Consider the following 24,495-nt stretch of genomic DNA (forward strand, 5'->3'; position numbering starts at 1 on the left):
AAAGTTGTAAAAGTAGAACCACTACACACTGCCTCTATGTAATAAGACAAAGTTTTATCTGTTGCTAATTTGTAAGAAAGATGTGAGTCACGACGCTCTGGAATGAGAGAAAATCGGCTGTGCAAGAAAGATTCACCTTGCTTGTCTTGTCTGTCTGAAAAAGCTTTTTCTAAGTTTGCGAGAACTAGGAACAAGTTAGACAGGTTTAAATACCTACTTCCTTCTATCATGGTTTGAAAATCAGGCAGCTTTAAAGGGGCTGTACAAGACTTTTTATGTACTGTTAAAAAAGAAGTTAAATTTGTTTTTCCGCAGTACAGATATATTGTAAAAGCAGCTCAAAATAAAACCACTGTGCGCAGTTTGCTGTTTTTTTTATTTTTTTTTATTTCAAGGTTTGCACATCATTTAATACAAAATATCAGGACAGAGATACTCACGTTTTTATTTGGCTATAATACACAAGTGAACGCTGATGTATTTCGGCATGAAGGCTTTCTGAGAGTGGATGCTGAGAGTGAATCTTCCACAAACCAGGAAGTAACGTTTGCGTGATGTTAGCATGCTAGTTTTTGTTTGCAATGGAGATAGCTGCTCTGGCCTTGGAAATTTGTGAAACACGTTATATTATATTACATTACTTTATTTTTTTAATATATTGTATTGTATTGTATTATAAACTCAATGTATTCTGAGCATCCTAATTATTCACCGCATTAACAAAATGAAGAATACAATTTTCTGCAAACCACGAAAAATTACCTCTAGTTTAGTTTTTTTCTATGTGTTTTCAAAATGTTGTATTATTATTATTATTATTATTAAAGCTTAACCAACCCAAGAGCCCTTTAGTTGTAACATCACATCTTTGGAGATGTCCCTTTACATAAGCAGCTTATTGTAATTCTAGTGGAGCGCCTGTCCCGAGATAATGGGGAATGTCAGCAGGTGTTGTAGGTCACACATCAATCCGAAGAGGGCGCTCTCCTGTGGGACATTTACAATGGCAGCTCTGACTGGAGGCTGGACCAGTGCCAGACAAAGACAGCTTCAATAGACTGATTACCACATCACAGTCTCACCGTGTCTATAGGAATCTGCACAGTTTATATTTAGAAAAACTGTTTTTACTGATTTTTTTTAACTATGTGGTTAAACAAATTAATTATCAAACAAACACATCAACACATTGCAATCCCATGAATAATTTTTGCTATTGTGAGGTAAATTATGATACAAATGGGGCTGGAGGCTCCATAGAGGCTCCAACCACTCATTCTTCTGTTAGTGGGACGATGCTTAACTAACTAGGCCACTTTAACCACATTTGTTGTCCAAAGTTATTTGGACAACAAATATTTGGGTGGGATATCAACCTTCATTAGTGGGTCAGTGCTTAACAGACTGTGCCACCTTTGCCAAGAAACACTGATACAAAAAAATACAAGTTTTCCATTAAATCCATGAAGTTATGCATGTTATCCATGAGGGTGCATTCAATTTTAGCCCAGCTGTAGAACTGATCTGGTCCTGTTCAAGTCCTTGTTTAGTCCTGGTCTAGTACAGGTTTAGTTCTGTGTTCAGACCTAGTTTACCCTCAGTTTGTATGTGGTGAACGTGCTAGTGTGAAAGCAGCTTTATATCGATTTATGTGAGTTGACACAGTGAAATTTTCAATCCAAGTTCTAAGATTCAATTTATTGTGATTTTTATGCACGCAAAAAAATCCACATCCTGTCTTGCAAAACCTCTCAATCTCAAAATAAAAAAGTCAATAATAGTGCAAATATAAAAATATAAAATGTCTAATGTTTAAAAATAGTTCTTAGGGTAGAAATGAGACCACTGTGCACTGTCTGCATCTAATTATAAAGCTTTTTCTCAGAAGTGTGCTGTTAGCATGTTATTGTTTGTTAGCATTCCGCTCTGGGTTCTGAAAGTTGTGAAATGCACTTATATACTCATCCTAAAAAGTACAGAGCGTTTAGAAATAACAAAAACGAGTAAGACTTGCACCACTGACTGTTCCATTTGGTGGCCTTGCTGCACTATTTTCCCTGCAAACTGTATACATCATACAGTTTTCAGTTAAATCCACATATGCGTACTGACTCGTATGACTTTTTGCAACCCAGACATATAGTACATCTAAATTTGATAGTTGGTGTAGCTGTAGCAGATGGGGCGCCCCTTGGGGAGATGTTTTCATTCACACATAGAGGAAGAGAAAGAGGGAGGGAGAGAGAGAGAGAAAGTACGAGAGACACAGGCTCCATATAAACTAACCAGATTTAACTCATCTGTATTCACTCGGTTTGCCTTTAACTACTGCTGCTCCCGTGAGACCAGTGCATCTGACCCATACACTTAATCTTCATAATGTCATCACTGCACCGGCATAACTTCATCTACACATAGTTTTAAGATGTGAATTTATCTAGATCATACATTCATTGCAACTTTCATATCAAAAATAATCTCTTTAGTTTCAAAGAATACTGTACATTTGTTTTAAATCAACACATCATTGTGTTTATGGCATATTTTGTTTGGTTTTAGTCGTGAGTTTCATGTTTGTGTTTTGAATTATGAGCTGTGTCAACCCAAGTTTTATTTTTCTACATCTGAAGTTCTACCTCAAAATAAAATTCGGCAACATTTTTGTATGTAAATGGACGACTAATGAAGAAACTATTACACCATATATATAATAAAGGTAGAGTATGTAACTTTTTCCTGCTTGATTCCATGTAAATAGAAAACTAACCATACTTCAGAACATTCTCCATGGAAATAGATATGTTTTATGTCATACTGTGGAATATTATAGCCAAAGGAACAATATTTCCCTGAAGACAAGCTGGAAGATGCCAAATAATAGTCAGGTTTGTGGTGATGCAAGCTCAGAGTAAGGACATATTTTTGTGCGTTTTTCAGTGCAATCAATAACCAAAATGAAAAAAACAACAACAACCAAACAAACAAAAAACAAGCTATACATTTAGTCTATTTTGGCTAAACAGTTACATATCGTGGCTTTAAATGAGTGTTATTTAGGGTCAACATTTCTCTCTAGTGTAGGACTGCAGTCATAGTACTATTTTTATATACCTCAGAATTCAGCTATATATAACTGAATTCTCCTCTTGGACTGTTTGGGAATAATGTGGGGTCCCCGGGCTCTCGCTGTTAAACCTATAGACCGGATATGTGTCTGCAGCCCCTGGTGGTCCTCACTCTTTTGCAGGCCTGGGGTATGGGGCTCCAGAGAGCTTTCAAAATCCATTCTTGGCCGTGCTTGTTATGGATTTAGGACACATTTTCCACACGGGAGAAGAGGGCTGGGCAGCTCATGTCGGACTTAGTTTTCTTGTTTTCCTCATCTCAATAAACCGCTTTCCGTCGGGCTTTTACCATTGGGATTGCTACTTTGAGAATCCATTGATACATCCACTCAAAAGACATCATACTGGTGAAGTGTCTTGTCTAAAGGACACAATGGAGAATCAACAGGGTTCTCCAAAGAATTCCCCCACCTATCATCTGGACAACCGAACAATAGTGCATTACATTTAAATAGTTTTGTATTATTCATTCGCTCCACACCTGAAGGTAAGGTACTTCTGTAGTATCAGCTGCATTGGCGTGAATTTATGGAGCTCCACAGTGACCATCCATCACTTCTGGAAGTAAATTTCTCATAAATTTCTTTTAATAGTAAATAATAGAAAAGAAAAAAAAAACTATCACTGTATAAATATTTTCTGAAACTGTATAAACCATTATTAAAACATTTAGCAGAATATTAAGTTAAAATTTTTATGGATATTAGTAGACGGTAAGCCTTCGTCATTATTTTAAACTCTTAATATTTGAATTTTTTTGAAAATTCTATAGAAAAATTTATGGGATATTAACCACAGAGAGCTTTGACATGGGCAGGACTGTTGAACTCCATGGAAACAAGACTGCCATTCAGCGCCATCGACACCTCCAACCATCAATCAGCGACACACACTGTGTGCAAAGTGGGTTAAGTGTCTTGTATGCACAAGTAGGAGCTGGGATTGAACCGGTCAGCTTTGGCTTGGTGGATGAACGCTCTAACCCCTGACTGCCCTATAAGGTGGTAGCTCTTGAGGCAAATGGCACCCCCGTGATTGTTGGTACACACAAAGGATAAGCCCCAAGCACAACCACACATTTAGCTTGTCAATTGTCAATTTCTCCAGCTATAAACACATCATCTTTGAGAACACCATTCTCACTCGCGGTTTCTGATTGCTTTAGGTGCTACATGGACATAGTTTGACCGCAGACTGAACCCCTTTTTGCCAGAAGGTAGTGACGGTGGTAACCATGTAATCATGCCACAATTTGCACATCAATTATGCAAATGTGTGTGAGCATAAATTATCCATTACCTTTCTCTGTTCAAGGTTTAGCTTCAACATTTCACAAGTATTTCACCGTATTGGTCGTAATGCACCATATAAACTCCACTCTAGTCTCTGTACATTATATTCATCTATTTGACAGTGCAACTTTTGCGCCCAGAGCTCCCCAAATTCACATTAAAGTTGAGTTGTATAATGCTCGAATGTCTGCCCCTGGGAACGCAATTTCTCGCAGTTTCATCATTTTATTTCTCTGACAAACGGTGAAGGTGAAAATGCCGCAATTTTTGTCAACAAGCTCTCGTGTTTCTGTTATGCACATTTCTGCAACACTACACAAAAAAGCTTGGAAAAACTGGATTGTAAATAATGATTGAGAGGTGACCTGATGTGGACTAAGTGGGACACAACCCGAAGGCTATTTATACCTTGAATAGGTTGGGTGATGGATGGAAATGTATGTACACAAATGGACTATCAAATTCATACATCTTTGTTTGAAGACAGTGACACAAGATGACAAATGCGTTGTCTTTGTTAACAACTATGGCTGAATATAGCTTCTCAATAATGTTGAATCAGGCCAGAGCATCTTAGAGGTATCCTGGGTATGATATTAAACTATTTGTTCAAAATGAATGAAGTTGTTCTTTGTGCTTTTTTTAGAGAAACTTAAGGTGTGTTATTATAATATAAAAACTCAAATAGTGTAAAACTTTCAGCAATGGCATCAAATACGCAAACAGTCATAAATAAAAGCAGTTCCAGTTGTGATGTCTTGTGTGATGGTAACCAGACTGAAGCCAGACTGATGAGTAGCACTGATTTGAGTTCTGTACATTATCAATCTGTGATGGCTCTCGCTGTGATCAGGAGATGTCAAATACTTTGGCTGATTGCCAAGCAGAAGTCACCACTGCATTTTTGAAAAACGTGCAGTTTCTCAGCTTGTTATGCTTTTGTGAGGCCTTAACCAGAGTCGAGAGCAACCTGCTTACTTTCCTCACATTGTTTGTTTTGGTTCATTTATGGGCTTGGTCTTTGGCTTCCTCCCAAACCACAATGGTGCCCTGTGATTGGTCCAGTGAGTGCCATCCACCAGTGCATCCAGGTCAAAGCGGCAGTAAGAGTGGTTGTAGATGGATTCTTCTGAGTAGGTGAACTCATAAATATTGTAAGAAAAAATTCATCTCGCTGCACTGGGTCAATGCGACTATAGTCTGTGTGTTACGTACTGTGTGCCCTGCTTTACTCAGTCCATTTGGGAATGCCTCCCTCCACTGACCACCTGTGAAATAGTGGTTTGGCAGAGATATTGAGTCCATACGGTCCACACTTTTATAGGGAAAGAATACACTGAAAATGTATACTTGAGAGCTGGATGTTGTTGTGATCCATCTTGTGTTGAGATAATGAGATGATTCATAATGCGTTTTTTATTTGGGGAAATCTGGCTGATCATTAGTTACAATTAACAATGGTAATCTTATACAGTGCAGTAGGACATAAAACTATTCCATGTGAATATAAATGCTATGTGAAAAATTAGATAGGAGGCAGTCTTACCACAACTGGCTGGAGGAGAAATGTACCTCAATGTTTCAACTAACACATTCTCTCTTATCACCATAAATGATTACAAATGTGCCTCCCTTTGTCTGTGATCTTCTAAAAAACCCAGCTTGTTCTTACCAGCGTCAATGCCCAGTATGTGAACATGAGACTGCTTTGTGGATGTGCTGCAGGCTTCTTGATGAAACACCTTGCTCTGTTTCGGGACACTGATGTCATTATCACCTGAGCTCGCCCAGGCGTCGAGCTGAATGTGCTGCCTCAGTGCTTCCTTGGGTTAAAAATAACTCACTGTGTTTTATACTGGTTCAGGATCTGCTGGAGAGCCCTCACACAAACAACAGCGGGTTGGCTTGTTACAGTTTAAATACATTCTACCAGGAAGCTCGGTCTCGAAGGATTTATCTGACAGTTCCTAAAAATAGGCACAATTGGAGAGTGTAAGATATGTAAGATGCAGATTTTCACCCATCCATGGACCAGTAGAGTGAGACAAAATGTGTTTAGGAATATTTCAGTTTGGTTCTTAGTTGTTAGATTTTTAGACAAAATAATAATAATGGTATTGTCCGATTAGATCTTAAAATGTTGTATAATTAAATGTGTTACAACAAAAAAAGGTAAAAATGCTTATTATCAATGTTCCCTCTAATTTTTCACGAGTCTGAGCAAACACACAAACTCCTTGAGCGTCCCATGGACCACTGTGAGCGACATCAGACGTGCACACTGTGGTCATGCTGCATCACATTCATCCAAGTTAAATGGTTTATTAAAAGAATCAAATTACTGCATTTACATTTCTGTTATAAGACTTTTAATTAAGTGCTTTAGCCACTTATACAATGAAAATGACAAAAATCTTGCTCATGACCTGTGTAGTATGTTAATGCTATTGGAAGTATAAATATTTAATTTTAACTATGGCAAAACATGAGCTTCCAAGCAAACCAAGACAACTGTAAACTCCAATGTTGAAAACACACTTAACATTTTTACCATAAAGCTCTGACCTGTATTATGAGTATAAGCCATTGTGAGAAGCTTTTGCTGTGCACTGAGTGAGATTGTCCTACTGTGTCTGGGAGACAGTCCGGTAACTCTTTTTCAGTATATGACACGATCATTTGATGTTTACAACTCATAAACTAGTGACAGTATCAATGACCAATACACACAGAGGAATCTGTATCTGCACAGCTGCTCTATTACTGTACATTTATATATCATATCAAAGCACAATATATAATGTCTATTTGTATATAAAATATATTCAAAACAAGTGCTATGGGTCAAAATAAATATATATTTACAAACCACACACTGCAAACAGTGAACAAACACACACACACTTCAAAATGTAAACAAACACACACTGGAAACTAAAAACACACTGTACATGTGACAGTGTAACAGTCATTCTGTGACAGAGGTTGGAGGATCGAGTCCCGCTCGGACCAACTTCTGTCATTGTGTCCTTAGGCAAGACACTTTGCCCAAGTGATGTGTGCGTGAATAATTGGTGGTGGTCGGGGGCGCAGATTGGCATTAGCTAATACTAATGATTACACATAATACACATTTGACCCACAATTAATTCAATAGCAGAATAAACCACGTTTACCGATCAGCAACAGCATCCAGTCCATCAGCACATAAGGTCCTCTGCTCCTGAGTCCATCATGAGATCTTCACTTGGTTCCACGAACCGCTCCGGGTCCGAGATGCCTCTAGTTTAACTTGTACAAACATCCACAGTGTCCTCGGCCGCGTACTTTCTTTGTTTTGTCCATTTCGTCATGTTTAAAACACAAAACTGCTGCAAAACAGTGCGTAAAATTACACAATTATGTGCGCGTAATTTTACGCGTGGATCTTTGCCCGAGGGCGGGCCGTCGGAACGTTAAGGGGTTAAACAACACTTAGAATCATTAGCAAGTCTTCACTCCACGTCGGCCACATCGGCTAAAACACTGATAGCGGCGCATGAGGATGCCTGTCAATGACGTTGATAAGATGCGCAAATATGTATGTGAATTAGAGGTTGATCTTAAGCCCAAGCCCGAGTCCGAGCCCGACCCGACCCGAATTTCGGGCCGGGTCGGGTCTAAAATGTCAATCATTACGCTCGGGTCGGGTCGGGCCGGGCTTCTCTCTAGCTGACTTTTTTAAAATAAAAATATGTTTATAAAAATGTATACTAAAACGATGTGTGGATACTAAACTTAGGAATACTTGTTATAAAAAAAATAATTTGGATAAAACAGAGAAGGCGCTGTAAGGTAATTGCTATTTAACTACTAAACAGGAGCCGCAGAGCCAGAGCATACTCTGCACACGTGAACGCCGCCCTCTTAATAATCTTCCCCTCCACAAGTCCGCATCTATTTTGACCTGGTATCCCTGATATGGAGCAGCAAGAAGTAAAGGATAAACTAAAGACAGGGGAACTGAAAAGGCAAACACGCACCGGCAAGAGTGAGGTGTGGAAATGCTTCAAATTGATTGTTGAAAATGCTACAGAAACTTGCGTTGGCTTCGCTGAATGTAGTCAATGTGGCGCTTTGCTTTCATACGAGAGCAAAAAGATGCACCTCGACGCTGAGCAGGCATTTAAACAGCTGTACTGGCAAAAGTGATGATCGTCAAACATCTATATTATCATTTGTCCCAAAGACCGCACCTCTTCGTGCTAAGCAGGCCATCACAGACAAGTGCGTGGACTTTTGCTGTCAGGACCTTAGACCATTTTCAGTAGTTAGTGGCGAAGGTTTTTTATTAGTAGGCTTATTTTTACGCATGTTTAACTTTGTTTGGTTCTTTATTTTTTTATTTATCCTCACAAAGAAAATATGAAATTTCGGGTTTGCTTCGGGCTCGGGCCTGCAAATCAAGTTAATTGGTCGGGCTCGGGCTGGGTCGGGCTTTAATACCCGTGGGCCTGGGTCGGGTCGGGCTGGATTTTTTAGGCCCGATCTTACCTCTAATGTGAATCACATAATTGTCTGGAGCAGCTCGTCACCGGTCACACTCACTGACTCACATTGAAAAATAGCGCAGAATGAATTGTTATGTGTTTATGTCCGTGTCAGCAGTGCGCAATTGCGCACATGCACAGCTTAGAGGGAACAGTGCTTATTATCATTTAAACAGCAATGTTTCAAGATGTGATGCTTAAAGTAGCATTTTAACTTTCTGAGGGAGAGGTGGGGGAGGGGGGTTAGCCATAGAAACACATAATGGTGAATAATTAGGAATTAGGACCTCATAACACTTCAAAGAATTAGATGCAGACAGTACATAGCAGAGATGTATTGACCTTAAAAGCTGCTTAAACAATATATCTGTACAGGGGCAAGATCATTTTTGCTCAAATGCATGGAAAAATAGAATACAGGCCCTTTAATTCATCTTTATAGGATTCACAAGATACATACATTTTGTTTTCCTAATAAGCTTCTAGTGCCCACAGCAATAAAAAACACAATTCCTCCTTTTGACAATTGTAACGTGGATAGATTACATGTGTCAAAAGAGACCATTCCAGCAGTATGCATTTTTACCTCTCTCGTCTACAATAAACCTAATCACAAAGTCATGATTTATGCCTGGCCAACTTTATCACATTACTCTGCTTCATCATACTTGGCTCTTCCTCTTCGTTGTTACAACTAAAAATAACAGCCACCGTGAAATTGTTGGCCTTAAACAGACCTATTATGCTCACGAAGTTGCATTTGTAGTGACTTCTGTAATCTGTAATCGCTTATTTTCAACATGCCAGATTGGTGTTCAATTTTTTCACCACCACCGGCATATGCCCAGTGCTCTCTACTTACTTCATTCTTAATTTTATTTCCATAATCAGCGATACGTGCAGGATTTGGTAGTGCTCTGTAGTCTTTTTGGTATAAATGAAAAAAAAATCTGCTGCTTGCCATCCATCGGAAGCGCCGACTCTTTGTTGTGATGATTTTTACGGCAGCGTCAGCTCCCATTAGGCAACACAGTTTTCTAACGCAGAAGTCAGCAGACTTGATCTTTTATTAAGTTTTAGATGAATTTTGCGATTTAAAATGTGCAAATTTTAACATGATCCACGGGTGTCATAGATTTTACTTATATAGCAGACACAAGCACAATAGGCCTAATTTAAAATCACACTTTGTTCCTGTGTATGTGAACAGTAGCAGACGGCAAATACAGACTATATTTAGAGAAGATCTCAGCCAATCACTCCACCTGTCAGCCAAATCTCCCCAAAGACCTGATAATGAGCAAAACTCTCCATCTGGCAACGCACACTCTGCAAAATGGACGCCCAAAAAGTGTCGTCGGAGACCCTGCGAAGTGTAATTAATCAGATGCTGAGAGGCAGAGGAGCAGGGGGTGATCAGATAGTGACATAGCTGACAATTGTTCAGCAGAGATGGGAGTGGTGTAGACTTTGGTTGGTACAGTTGTTAACACTTTTGAGACTCATGGTACATTAATATTGTTAGTTGCTGTTTTGATTAATCAAATGCACAACCTGGACCAGATCTACAGAATATTCAGAAGCATGTGTTAAAATAGTTTTATATGTATCTACTAGTTACAACTATTTGGTAATTGGGCGTAATGACGCCATTAAAAGGTGGGTTGGAGGCATAGCCAGAGCCACTTGTCTCCATGGAAATGTTATCGATTTGCCTGGAATGTTACACAGTATGTCATTAAACCTATCTGTCTCCATAGAGTCAAGCAAGTGATCTGACCACCTGCAGTACAGCCTGGTGACTACAACAATTTTTCTAAGATTTTGCTTGTCACACTACATGGCATGAGGAGTTTAAATACTAAAACAGCACACATGCTCTGCACTGATCATGGCTATGACCAAAGTTTGTTGTACTGGTTAACTCAGGCTAGTGCTACATGGCAGTGTTATTTTCACATATGTAAAAAAATAGTAAATTGAAGGAAAAATCTGAGCTAAAGGTATTTATTTTAGCAATATAAAAACCTATAGGTGGTCCTATAACACAATCATAATCTGTTAGTAATCTTCTAGTTCAGGAGTTATGCTGTCTCACTCTACTAAATAGTTGTTTAAAACAGGAAGGCCTCTGGTAAAATGCCCCCGTCTGACAATCTAGTACTCAGTATTATTAGAGGAGCTGTTAAAAGCTTGAATGAGTTTGGTCCAGAAGGCTGTTATTGTTACAGTAATAATGGAGAAAAAATTATTAGACGTCAAGAGCAGAGCTCTAAGAAAAGGCCCTTTAGGGAAAATCCGAGGAGAGATTAATGTAGATTTGAGATATTAGATTCAGCAGTAGTTTTATTACACTGTCAGCTGGACCATGGAGCTATAGACAGGAAAGGATGGTTTTAATTTATCATTCTTACGCAGAACAGATTTGTCACTGAATCACCGCAGCTGAAAACCAAAATTGTATCTTGTATTGTTATAGTAGAAAACCATTTCATATGTTTTTGTCTGGCTGAAGCTAATGGAATAGTTTTAATATTGTAGTAAAAGTACAGCATGGCAGCAGTAAAAAGAAGAGATGGTAATTGTAGCAGCAATGATGGGCATATTTTCATTAAACAAAATTGATACATATTAGAAAGACGTCACTACCCATTATTTGTTTTGCTTCCAGAAGAGTAAGAGATGAATATTTTGTTGATAATGTCTTTTATTTGGATTGCCTGTTTCAATGCTGAAATCCAGTTGGTTTAAAGTAGTAGAGTACAGTGACTTTTATGATAGGCAGGCAGAGTTGGGGTGGACATTAATATCTAGTCGATAACAATTAATAACACCACTTTTTATACAAACTACACTGCAAATTAGGATATTTATTTTTAACTGGCATCTTAAATGCATGTATACTGAGCCATTTTGTAGTCAAATTAAAGACGCCTATATAGTTTATTAATATTTGTATATATTGGACTGCATATTTCAGTGGTTCAGATGTTTTTTTTTTCTCCAGTACTTATTTTAGATTTGATTCGACAAGCACTGCGAATCCTCACTACCTAAACCCCAGCACCTGCAGCCAATCATTAATCCGTGGTAGTGCAGCCTCTGCAGCTCAGTGAGTAAATTCTGGAGGTTCTGAGCTTTCACATGAGGCCTGTCCATATACTGAGAATAAAGATAACTTGGTGGTGGTCCTGTAATTGCAGGTTAAGGCACTCATTGTAATACTTTTGTGTAGAGTGCAATTATTATCTTGGAAGTGCCTTATTAAACACATTAACATACTGTTAGATTTCTTGTGATTATAAGCCTTGTGAATGCCCAGCTAACATCTAGTTGCTGAAAAATGCATCCTGCTTAAGTTAACACCCCCCTTTGCTGTATGTAAAGAACAATGTACCATCCTGCTGCACTGCAAACACTGTACTCCAAATCTCTACAGTATAAGCGTGTGTGGGGGCATATTAAAAGTTAAACACCAGAGTTGGGGTTGAGCGGAAGATTAACAGTGGCCAACAGCACAGACAGAATTCATGTGAGAATATATAGGCTTGCTGCTGACTCTGCCTTTACCATTTATATAACAAACACCACCGCTGGCTTTGAACTCCACATAAAATATGAATGTGCATTATTTATAGGGCTGTAATCCAATAAAGAAATTCTTGGCAAAAGGTTTCAAAACAATCTCTATTATCCAACCATATATTTGAAACAAAATGCACAGACAAGAAAATTAAAGTCTGTAAAATGGCAGGGTAAATTCACAGTTTATTCACAAATATTCTGCTAACTGACTCTATGCCTTCTCCTTTCTGCTGTTGTCCATAAAAACTGTGATAATCCCAAAGGAACTGTATGTATGTAAAACAGGTATGACAATTACAACTGAACCAGGGTTGCCAGTGCTTTAACATAAAGAGGACACATACACGTTTTTCTCATTCTTAGTATATGTACAAGGCTGCACAAACACTGATTAATGATTGTCAGGTGCTGGGGTTTAGGTAACGACCACTCAGATCAGATCAAAGAGAGGCAGGGCCGGCCCATAGCATAAACATACAAAGGGGTTGTTTAGGGCCACAACCACTGGGGAAGGGGGGTGTGGCCCAAATGTATATTAAGTTTACAACTAATGACTGTTTAATCATTCATTTATTTAATCTAGCATTTTTTCTTTTGCGAGAGGCTGCTGAATATTAGATTTTTACTGCATTTTTACTATATTTGACCCAAATAAAGCTGTGAAGGTGAAGCCACTTGATGACATACTGATGGAGGATATTTACAGACAGATTGAAAATTACTTCCAGGTGGCAGTCAAAACGTCTCAATTTTAAAAACATTGTTCAGATGAAGACTACCTTTAAAATCTTTTCTACCCTTGACAAATAAGGGATTACACTGATTCACTAGCAATATTAGGTTTAAACCTGTTTTAAAACAGCATTTCAGCATTGAAACTGACAACCCAAATGAGAGACTCGATGTGAGGCTCATTCTTTTGTCTGATTGAATAATCCCCTTGAGAACCAATTATAATAACTTGGCCACCATGTCCAAAGTTTAGTTAAGAAAAATCAGCATTAGAATTGTTATCAGTAAAAGCTATATTTGATTATATGTCTCTTATATGGGGACATAGATAAATTTATGAAATTCGAAAATAAAATGTTATACATATGGTTCCTTTAAAATAATTTATCAGCGAAGACATCATCAACTAAACGACTAATGCCTTACAGCCCTAATTATTTCTAGTTCTTACCCGCTCTGCTGACTGCGCTGTGCCAAAGAAGATGGGGATGAAGGCCAGCCAGATGATGCACGTGGTGTACATGGTAAATCCGATGGGCTTGGCTTCGTTGAACGTTTCTGGAACACTTCTGGTTTTGATGGCGTAAACTGTGCACGTGACCATAAGCAAGATGCTGTAACCCAACGAACAGATGAGGGACAGGTCTGAGATGTCGCATTTGAGCACTCCACGGGCGTTTCTCGGATCTTGCGTTCTCTGCTCACCATAGTCCACGAACGTATGGGGTGGGTCGGCGCCGAACCAAACGAGGATTCCGAAAAGTTGCACGGAAATTAGCGAAAACGTGATGACCAGTTGGGACGCAGGTGAGATGAACTTTGGAGCGGTCACGGCCTTCTTGCCTTGCTCAAAAATGCGATGGATACGATTTGTTTTTGTTAGCAAAGCGGCGTAGCTAATGCTCATCCCAAGTCCAAGAAAAATCCGCCGGAAAGAGCAGACCACCACATCTGGAGCGGCAATCATCGGGAACGTTGCAATGTAGCATAGAAATATACCAGTTAGCAACACGTAGCTCATTTCTCGTCCAGCCGCACGTACAATCGGGGTATCGTTGTAGCGGATGAAAGTGGCTATGACAAAAGTAGTGGCAATTATTCCCAAAACGGAAATAAAAACTGGGAAAAGAGCCCAAGGGGAGTCCCATTCCAGTTTGATTATGGGGATAGATTGGCAGCCTGTGCGGTTGTAGTTAGGCCGTTGTTCATAAGGGCAAAGGTTGCAGGTGAATTCAGTGGACTGGTAGTGGTAGCCCTCGCAGCGCTCACAGTGCCAACAGCAGGGGACACCCTTCACCACCTTCTTGCGCTCGCCGGTCTGACAGGGTAGGCTGCACACGGAAGCCGGATGAGCAAGGCTCCCCGTGGTCCACTGCAGGCTGTCCAACTGAGACACAAAAATACACATGTCAATAATATATATGTATATTTTTTTTGTTTATTTGGTTAGGACATAAACATTGCTTAAACCAGGATACATTTTTTCAACAGCTTCTGGTATGTTGGAGAAATAAATACATTTTTTGCATTTAAGATCAGATAAAAGAACCTGTATTTGTCTCACAATGTGGAAATTCCAGTGTTGCAATGCACAGAACAGCTAGAGCACAGAAATAGGCACTTTACTAATTCAAATATTGGATAAAATGATTGAATAATATATATCAATAATATATATCACTTTCTAAAGTTTGATTAAGTAGCAGAACCACAACTTTTAACAGTTTAATGTGTCATAACATTTTTTGGCAAGGATTTACCTATGCTATACGCTATACATGCAATGCAAATATTAAACATGTCTTATTTTTGAAATATGAATAAAGTTGAAATGGTAGAGTTTCCACTAGCTTCATGTAGGTGCATACTTACATCCAAGTTGAGCTGGTTGGTCCAATGTCCGATGACCTTGTACTCTGCCACCGAGTAGTTGTTGATCTGATACTGAAAGATGTCGTAACGTCCTGGAGCATCACCATTTTCATTAAAAATGACTGGAGTCCCAGCACTCCCTATGAAGAAAAACAAACAGAATAGTTAGTAAATATTTTAACTATAGTTCATCTGCAAATTGGCAGCACTTATGAACACTGGAAATATTGTATTATTACTTGGTGCAGCTACAGCTCGGTGATCAGAGAGTTCACTTGTCAACCCAAATGTCAGCAGGTCAGTCTAAGCTTGGAGCACCAAACATACTGTTGTATGCACTAGTACTCCAGGTCCTCCAGTTCTACTTCCAGTTGTCCATGGATGTTATTGTTGAAACCTCTTTTGTTTCTCCTGTTGCATTCATATTGTTTGAGTTTAGTCTGTCATTGTGAAGCCTCTCTTCCTCCTCTCTCTGCCTTATTGGATCACTGTCCACACACACACACACACACACACACACACACACACACACACACCCCTGCACGTACACACTACTCACTGTGGTGGAAAGCAGCACACACACAGAACTAGACTGTTTTTGTCAGATCATTGTTCACATTATCTATTCCTCAAAATCACATCTGAATAAAAACAACATGCAATTTGAAGATTTTGAGTAGATTTTTCAATTTTTTTATTTATTTTTGCATTCAAGTGCATTGTTAGGCTCACAATGATTGAGATAGTGTTTCACTTCTGTGGTTGATGTTATGTACAATTAGTTCACAATAACAGTCAGTGAAGTCAAGATGGATGAAGTGTCTAGCTCAAGGACACAGCGACAATTTGGATAATGAGAATCAAACCACCATATAAATTATAATAAGTTGGTAAAACTGAAAAAGAACCGATGATGAAAATGTTTTAATTTATGAGCATCACCAGATATGCCACACAGTCTAACACGACTATCAAAAAATGCACAGATGGATAAGACCAATTCTGAGACCAAGATCATTTTGTGGCATATGTTCTTGAATTCCCTTGTCTCACTTTTTGTTAGCACTCGCTGGTGGAGATGAAAGGTCAAAGTGCACAGCTCAGAGGACAACATAATACAGATGTGGTTGTGGTGATGTGCAAAATCCATGGTGCAGTAAACAAACAGCTTAGTCCCATATTCTCTCCGTCATCTCGGCTCCCTATCCCAACACTGTCAGCTTAAATAGCTCAAACACAGCTTAAACACTCACAAGAAATGTCAGAGAAATATGGGCGATAAACAATCCAAATTGAACTGTGAGAAGTTAGAATTTTCAGCTCAGCTGTCACAAATTGTAACAGGTCACATTCAGAAAATATTTAGTTGATGATCTTCACTTATTCATGGGTTTCTGCTTCTGTTTATAGGTGAAATCTTGTGGACTTTTGCCCATTCAAGAATAGAATATATAAAAAGTCCTATCTAGAAGACGGGGAATACGTTGTGGAAAATGGTAACTGTGTCTCAAATCACATGGCCCTGACATGCGGGGTGCCCCAGGGGTTAATGCTAGGACCCCTTCTGTTCCATCTCCACATGCTGCCGATAAGCTGGTTGATAAGCAGTAATAATGTGTCCTACCATAGCTATGCAGGCGACACTCAGATCTATGTCTCACTAGCAGCAGATGAATAGGGACCAGTGAATTCACTCTGCCACTGCATCCAACAGATCAGTGTGTGGATGCAAAACAACAACTCTCCAGCTAAACTCAGACGAGCCTGAAGTCAGTGTCCTTTCCCTACGAAACAAAAACTGGCAAGTGCTCTGTCAGGATAAATAGATTCTCCTTCTAGAAAGTGACTTGTTTTCCAAGGACAAGTTCATTCATGAACCAGCGTTATTTAACTTAAACTATTGCACAAAGTGACGACATTGCCAAGTTAACAAAACAAAAAGAAATACTTGATGGCAGGTCTACCCAGCTAGGACTGTAGTTTTTTGACATGAAGTGGTGGAAAGAGAACTGAAAAAGTGACATGGTTAATAATGTACTCAGTTACAAGTACTGCTGCCAAAATTGTACTCAAGAAAAAGTAAAAAGCACATTGGATTGGGACTTGAACAGTAGTAAAATATAGAAAGACATGTAGAAGATTTTTAAATGTAAAAATAAATAGGGGTTTAAAATCTACAAAAAAAAAGTACAATTACCCCAAACATCGACTCAGGTACAATAATGTGAGTATTTGTTATTAGTTACTTTCTACCCATGTGTACACGTAATGGCCATAAATGAGCTATGAAATCCGCAGTCTTCAACCAATAAGAAATAACAAATGTGCATGAGGAAAAAGTTGGGAGTTGTTTTGGTACATCCTGTTTTCTTCCCCCACTTGTGGAAAATTGCAATTCAAGCATCTTCCCATTGATTTGCATAAGAATATCTCCAATTATAGATAAAGTTGCTCCCCTTTCCAGCTAAATCTCTAAAATGCAATTTCTTTTTTCAAATCTTTTAATGCACATACCCATAGTTGCGTTTTAGTTTAAACATTTCCACATTTGCATCCCATTAAGTTAGCACACAGTCGCAAACACTGTAGAATCATTGGAACAGTCTAATCTCTGAGCCCTCTTATCGTTTTGTATTGCTTAAGGCTAAAACTAACACGGGGAGGAAGTTGATGCGGATTACTTTGACACGGAGAGAAAGAAATATTGAGCTAAAGAGTAAGCACAGAAGTGGAAAGACAGATTTGTAAAATGAGAGGAGGGGGCGATGGTTTGATTTGTTCAGATTTTCATCTTTTTCTGCATAAAATAGGCATCAGAGCCGAGTGAATCACTGCTGCAGCCCGAGGACACACAAACACCGCATTTTATGTCGCTACACTCTACACATTTATGAGCATGCTAAAGACACTAACAAGGCTAAAGCTGGTTCAAGATGGCTGCTAATACAATGGGCTATAAATAAATATAACTTTACTGACATGCAGGGGAAAAAACATATTTGCAGTGTTAGAATGTACTTGGTCATTTCAACAAGAATCCATTGAGGATAACCAAGCAATGCCACTAGAACAACCTGAGCACCACAGACACTGGATTTTCACACTGAAAATATAGATGATATCTCACTGCCACTATTACAATATGCTATTTAGTTGTTTCTAAATATAGGAACTTTCCCCTCTATCTCAGATCATATTCCCAGAACTGATATCTGCACTCTTAACAGACCTGCGAACAAATATATGATATCAGATAGATAGATAGATAGATAGATAGATAGATAGATGACTTTATGTGCACTGTTGCATTCAAAATTGTAATGTTCTTTCAATATGTAATGACTTATGGGAAACAGGATTCTGCGGCATTTAAAGGTACACTACGTACTACTTTCACGTGTTTCGTGGGTGTTTCTTCATAGAGATGTTATCCCATTGCCATGTCATTTAACAAATTTATTCAAAAAATAATAATAAATTTATTGGAAAAAATTGCCGCCTCTCCACAAATCTGGGGCCTCATGCATCAAACTCTAGTTGAAAGAGTTTGTGCAGACGAAACGTACTTTCCTCACAAAGTTTGAAGTCTGCTGCAGAAATCTGTGCACATGATCCCACCACTTTAACACCTCCATTTCAACATTAAAATAACAAACCAAAGTGGGTTCTGAATGAGGTTTACAGTTGAAACGAGAAGTTTACATGCACTATATAAAAATATATATGCTTTTTTTCCTCTTCACTGTCTGACATGAAATCAAAATGACTTTTTCCTGTTTTGGGTCAATTAGGATTACCAAAATTATTTCTATTTGCTAAATGCCAGAATAGTAAGAGAAGGATTTTTTTCAGACGATTTTTTAAATTATTTTCTTCAAAGTCAGATGTTTACATACATTTTATTAGTTTTTGGTGTCATTGCCTTTAAACTGTATGACTTGGGTCAAATGTTTCGGATATCCTTCCACCAGTTGCTCACAATAGTTGGCAGGAATTTTGGCCCGTTCCTCCAGACAGAACTGGTGTAACTGAGCCAAGTCTGGCCGCCTTGCTCGCACATGCCCATAAATTTTCCATAGGATTGAGATCAGGGCTTTGTGATGGCTACTTCAAAACATTGACTTTGATATCCTTAAGCCTCTTTGTAACCAGTTTGGCAGTATTTTTCGGGTCATTGTCCATTTGAAAGAGCCATTTGTGTCACATTTCTACCTGTTTGCATGTTTTTTTCCCAGTCCGGCTCTGTTTTTCAGCCTGTTCTTTTGTTACCTCCCTGTTTTCCCTGCAGCTGCCTCTCGTTTGTTAATCAGCCCAGGGTAGTCTATATATACTGCTTCTGTTCTGTCAGTTCTCGCTAGATTGTTGAACAGTCAAAAGCAATTCTCAAGTCCTATATCTGAAATCCTGAACCTGCATTTATCCGTGTTTGAGTTACCTGTTCCTGAGTTTATTTGCCCAGCCTGTTTCCCTTATTGAATCCCTGTTGTGGAAGAGATTTTCGTTGATATTAAATAAGACATTCCTCAGTTGTTTAGTCCCTGATTGCCATATTATGTATTACCTGTTTAAAGGGCACTTTAAAAGACGTTTGACTGTTCTCTTTGTGTTGCATTTGAGTCCAGTTCACCTGCGTGATATTTTGTGCCCAAGCTTTAACATCCTGGCTGATGTCGTGAGATGTTGCTTCAGTATTTCCACATAATGTTCTTTCCTCATGATGCCATCTATTTTGTGAAGTGCACCAGTCCCTCCTGCAGCAACATAACCCCACAACTTGACGTTGCCACTCCCATATTTCACAGGTGGAATTGTGTTCTCAGCCTTGTCAGCTTCTTTCCTTTTCCTCCAAAAGTAACCATGCTCATTATGGCCAAACAGTTCAATTTTAGTTTCGTCAGACCACAGGACATGTCTCCAAAATGAATGTCTTTGTCCCTGCGTGCATTTGCAAACTGTAATCAGGCTTTTTTATGTTTCTTTTGGAGTAATGGCTTCTTCCTGGCAGAGTGGCTTTCAGCCCATATCGGTACAGTACTTGTTTCAGGACACACGCTCTTACCAGCTTCAGCATCTTCACAAGGTCATTTACTTTTGTTCTTGGGTTGATAAGCACAAATTTGGGACCAAAGCACATTCATCTCTGGGACACAAAACCCGTCTCCTTCCTGAGCATTATGACGGCTGGACATTCTCATGGTGTTTATATTTGTGTATAATTGTTTGAACAGATGAACGTGGCACCTTCAGGCATCTGGAAATTGCACCCAAGGATGAACTAGACTTATGCAAGTCCACAATTCTCTTTCTGATATCTTGACTGATTTCTGAAGTGTGTTTCAGATGTGCCTTCAAATACATTAACAGGTTTGTCTGATCAGAAACTTCCAAAGACATGACGTCATTATCTGGATTTTCCCAAATGTTTAAAGTCATAGTAATCTTACTGTATGTAAACTTCTGACTTTGAAGAAAGTAATGAAAGATTGTCTTAAAAAATCTGGAATATAGCAAATAGAAATAATTTTGGTAATCCATAATTGACCTAAACCAGGAAAAGTTTAGTCTGATTTCATGTCAGACAGTGAGAAAAAAAGCATTTTTTATCTAGTGTAGGTAAACTTCTGGTGTCAACTGTAACTAAAAATGAGCTATACATGAGGACACAGGCACATGGAACTTTACAGAAAAAGTGAACTGTGCTTTTCTGAAAAATATTTTAACACTTGTCCAGTCATTTAAGAATTTAAAAATGAGTGATTTATTGAAAAGACTGATAGGAGAGGATGCAAAGAGTGTGATACACACAAAGAGGCAATTTTAGTCTCATATCGCTTTGTGCACCCTCCTGCACACTCAGGTTTTACTGCGTTAAGGATGTATGGTGGGGAGGAATATGTGGATGTGTTTAGTTTCAGCCATGCTGTAGCCACACATACACGGAGGCCTGCGGGTTTGAGAAAGGAGAGGCAAACACAAGGCCATGGTGTGTGTGAAAGGAGGGAGGAGGCAGTTTGATTGTGTTTTGGCCATGTGCTTCCTCCATGTATCAGCTGTAGGAGAGGGTCAAACTTGTGTTCAGTAATTATTTCATAAAAAGAATACAGTGACGGCATGGGGATCATCCAACATCAGCGTCAGTACTCAGGTGCATGTCTTTATTCCTCTCTAATGATCTCAAAACTTTGTAAAATTATGATACTCAAATAATTTGTTTCCCAGTTGCTTGTTATAAAATGCTTACTGATTCTGTGTACTTTCTGGAACAATAAAGTAAAAATGAACAGTTCCTCAAACTCTCTTGTTCCTCTCTGCTCTCCTCATGGCTCCTCTCTGCTCCTCTCTGGTCTCCTCACGGCTCCTCTCTCCTCACGGCTCCTCTCTGCTCCTCTCTGCTCTCCTCACGGCTCCTCTCTGCTCTCCTCACGGCTCCTCTCTGCTCTCCTCACGGCTCCTCTCTGCTCTCCTCACGGCTCCTCTCTGCTCCTCTCTGGTCTCCTCACGGCTCCTCTCTGCTCCTCTCTGCGCTCCTCTCTGCTCTCCTCACGGCTCCTCTCTGCTCTCCTCACGGCTCCTCTCTGCTCCTCACTGCTCTCCTCACGGCTCCTCACGGCTCCTCACGGCTCCTCTCGGCTCCTCTCTGCTCTCCTCACGGCTCCTCACGGCTCCTCTCTGCTCTCCTCACGGCTCCTCTCTGCTCTCCTCACGGCTCCTCTCTGCTCTCCTCACGGCTCCTCTTTGCTCTCTGTGCCTCTGAGAGCCATGTCATGTTAATGTTCACATTGTTTTTCATAAATACCAACTTTGATGTACACACACTTCTGACCTTGTTTTTTGTACATACAGAGGCTTTATAAATGAGGTGACCTGTAATTTGGGCTGGTGGTATCACCTAATTGTCACTATGGAGATATATGGAGCATAGAAAGAAGTTTAATGCTATACTGTGGAACATTACGGGAATGCAATTATGTCTCTATATAGACAAGAAGGTGGCATATGCTCCACCAGACATGTTACATATTGCACCTTTAATTTTAACACCACACTTCACACTATATAGTAACACAAAGACGAGTTATCTGCACACAGCCAGCTGGTTGAAGTTGCTAATTGTGGTGTGACAAGCTCAAGCTGTAAACAGTAGACTAAAGATGCTGATGTCGCACACAGCACATCTCACTGATGTCACTCAGATCAACACTGTACTGGATTCCATAAGGGAGACGCCAGTGTAAACTCAACAAATGATACATAATCGTGATCTAAAACTCAACTGATTTGGAGGGAGGTAAGTAGAGTATATTGATTTTTAAAGTGTATGAACTGGGGCAAGTCACAGCAGCTGCCAGAGACCTGTTTCTGGATCTGTGCCATAGTCCTGGTCCAGTAGACAGGATTGAAAGATTTCGCCAAGTCTAGTTAGCAAGTAAATAGTGTTGAAAGATGTAACCCACAGTGCATGTTCCTTGCTGTTTTTCTCTCTTTATGATTTCTGTCTTTATGATTGTGCAGTTTACATTACTTGATGATCTTGATGCCTCTTCAGTGGCATTTCATTATAGCAAGAAGTCAATTTTCACTTAAAAGATTTTTATTTCTCAAAATGGCTGCACAACATATTTAAACACTACTGAAAAAAATGTGTGTGTAGCTTACTCTATGTGCTGGTTTTGACACTGCAACCAAGGTTCATTTGTGATAATACCTTTTTGAGATGAATAAGAATGAGTGTATGATTATTAATTCCTATATCTACCCTGTCTGTCTCATCCTTATGTGAGAGCACCACTTCAGTGTAGTGCAGGTGTGATAAGCTCTAAACATAATGTGCAACAATTGTCTTTTATCGCCACTTCACTGCAGCTGTCCTAAACAAGTGTCTTTCCAACAGCCCTTTAATGTTTCTCGCACGGCTAATCGCTAATGCTCTAACGGGATGCTACTATAGTACGGGGCCTCACTGGAGTAAATGTAGCACAGTTGGCGTTAGCATTAGCGCCGCCGCATCGCAACTAGCCTCCTGACGCTTCACTAAAAATAAGCTCAGGAGCGAGGAAGAGTGCACGGCTGAGTTAGCGATTAGCCCCCCAGCCGCTGCACTCGGAGCGTGGCATTATGGGTAACCTCTGCGGCCCATGTTTGAGGAAGCGAAGCAGAAGAGGACACAGCAGGACTGGGTTTGATTTATGGATATGTGATGTATGATGGTTCACCACACTTCACAGTGTAGCAGGCGGACATGTTACTGTAGACTTTCAAGTAAAAAACAACAAACACTCAATGACCAGTTGATATGATTGTAGTCTCGGCTTTGGTTAAAGTGCATATGACAAGTTAGACTACTCATTTCACTAAAACATAGTTAACGTCATTATATTTTTAAAAATTTACCAAAAAAATGTTTTCTTTTACTTCCTGGTTTGACAAGGGCAACAGATATGACATAAGTAAAGCTAATTCCACTTCTGGGCCAGAACTAAATTGCATAATAGTTATATAAAAATGTGTTCCTTTGTGTAAATTGTCTTTTGCATTTTGGATGTTTTTGGAACTCAGCACTGCTTCCAGTATTTTTGTACTTTTCGGGTGCTTCCCAGTTGCCAGAATGTTGAATCACTTGGCTCATTTACCAAGGATGCACCTGTGAAAACGCATCTTAATAAAATGAAAACACCATATAATAAAAAAAACTAAATATGTTGCTGTTTTAGCCACATCACTGCAGTCAACACTATTATCAGATCGATTGAATTCAAATTAGGAGAAATGCAGCAAATTGAGCAAAAATATTTTCAGAAGGGGATTGGGACCAAATGATCCTCCAAACATGTTTTAGGCTGTGCATCTATTTACTTAATGATCAGCCTAAAGTGCTTGATAACAGATTATTCACTTAACCCTCACTATTCACATGAGTGTCGACACAGAGACACTTCTGAATACTTTTAATTTGTAGAAACACTGATTTTTATTCAAACTCGGTTCAATCGCATTTGGTCCGGTCATGTGCATGGCACAGTCGCTCCCTCTGGAGCCTGTTCCTAATGTGGATTCTTGGCTCTGCTTTGGAGGAGCCGACTCCAGAGGACTGCTACAAAGTGGTCTTTGGAGAAAGGATCCTGGAAACTGAGAAGTACTCCTCCTCAACTTTTTTTCTGTCTCCCAAGTCTTCTTTTGTCAGGCCAAAGCTGGCGCACACTATCAAGGCTGCAGTAAGATAGATAGTAACTAGTGGTGTTATGTGAAAATACAACTACGGTAATTACAGATGGTAGCTTTAACTGATGGAAAACTATGATAAATATTTTCCTCAGGAATTATCCCACTCAACCATGTAATAATAACAAAAACATAAAAACC

At 39.3% G+C, this 24,495-nt stretch overlaps 1 protein-coding gene across 1 annotated transcript in view; it reads right to left on the reverse strand.

Annotated features, from left to right (window-relative positions):
* The window catches only part of LOC117372389 (metabotropic glutamate receptor 8), a 115,921-nt gene that overhangs the window by 6,704 nt on the left and 84,722 nt on the right, over positions 1–24,495 (reverse strand). The window contains exons 8-9 of the mRNA XM_033968187.2: positions 15,136–15,275; positions 13,715–14,650 (exon numbers count right to left, since the gene is read on the reverse strand). Coding sequence (XP_033824078.1) covers positions 13,715–14,650; positions 15,136–15,275 — 1,076 coding nt within the window. The remainder of the gene's footprint in view (positions 1–13,714; positions 14,651–15,135; positions 15,276–24,495) is intronic.

Source organism: Periophthalmus magnuspinnatus, chromosome 6, assembly GCF_009829125.3.
Source record: "Periophthalmus magnuspinnatus isolate fPerMag1 chromosome 6, fPerMag1.2.pri, whole genome shotgun sequence".
Taxonomy (NCBI): Eukaryota; Metazoa; Chordata; class Actinopteri; order Gobiiformes; family Gobiidae; genus Periophthalmus; species Periophthalmus magnuspinnatus.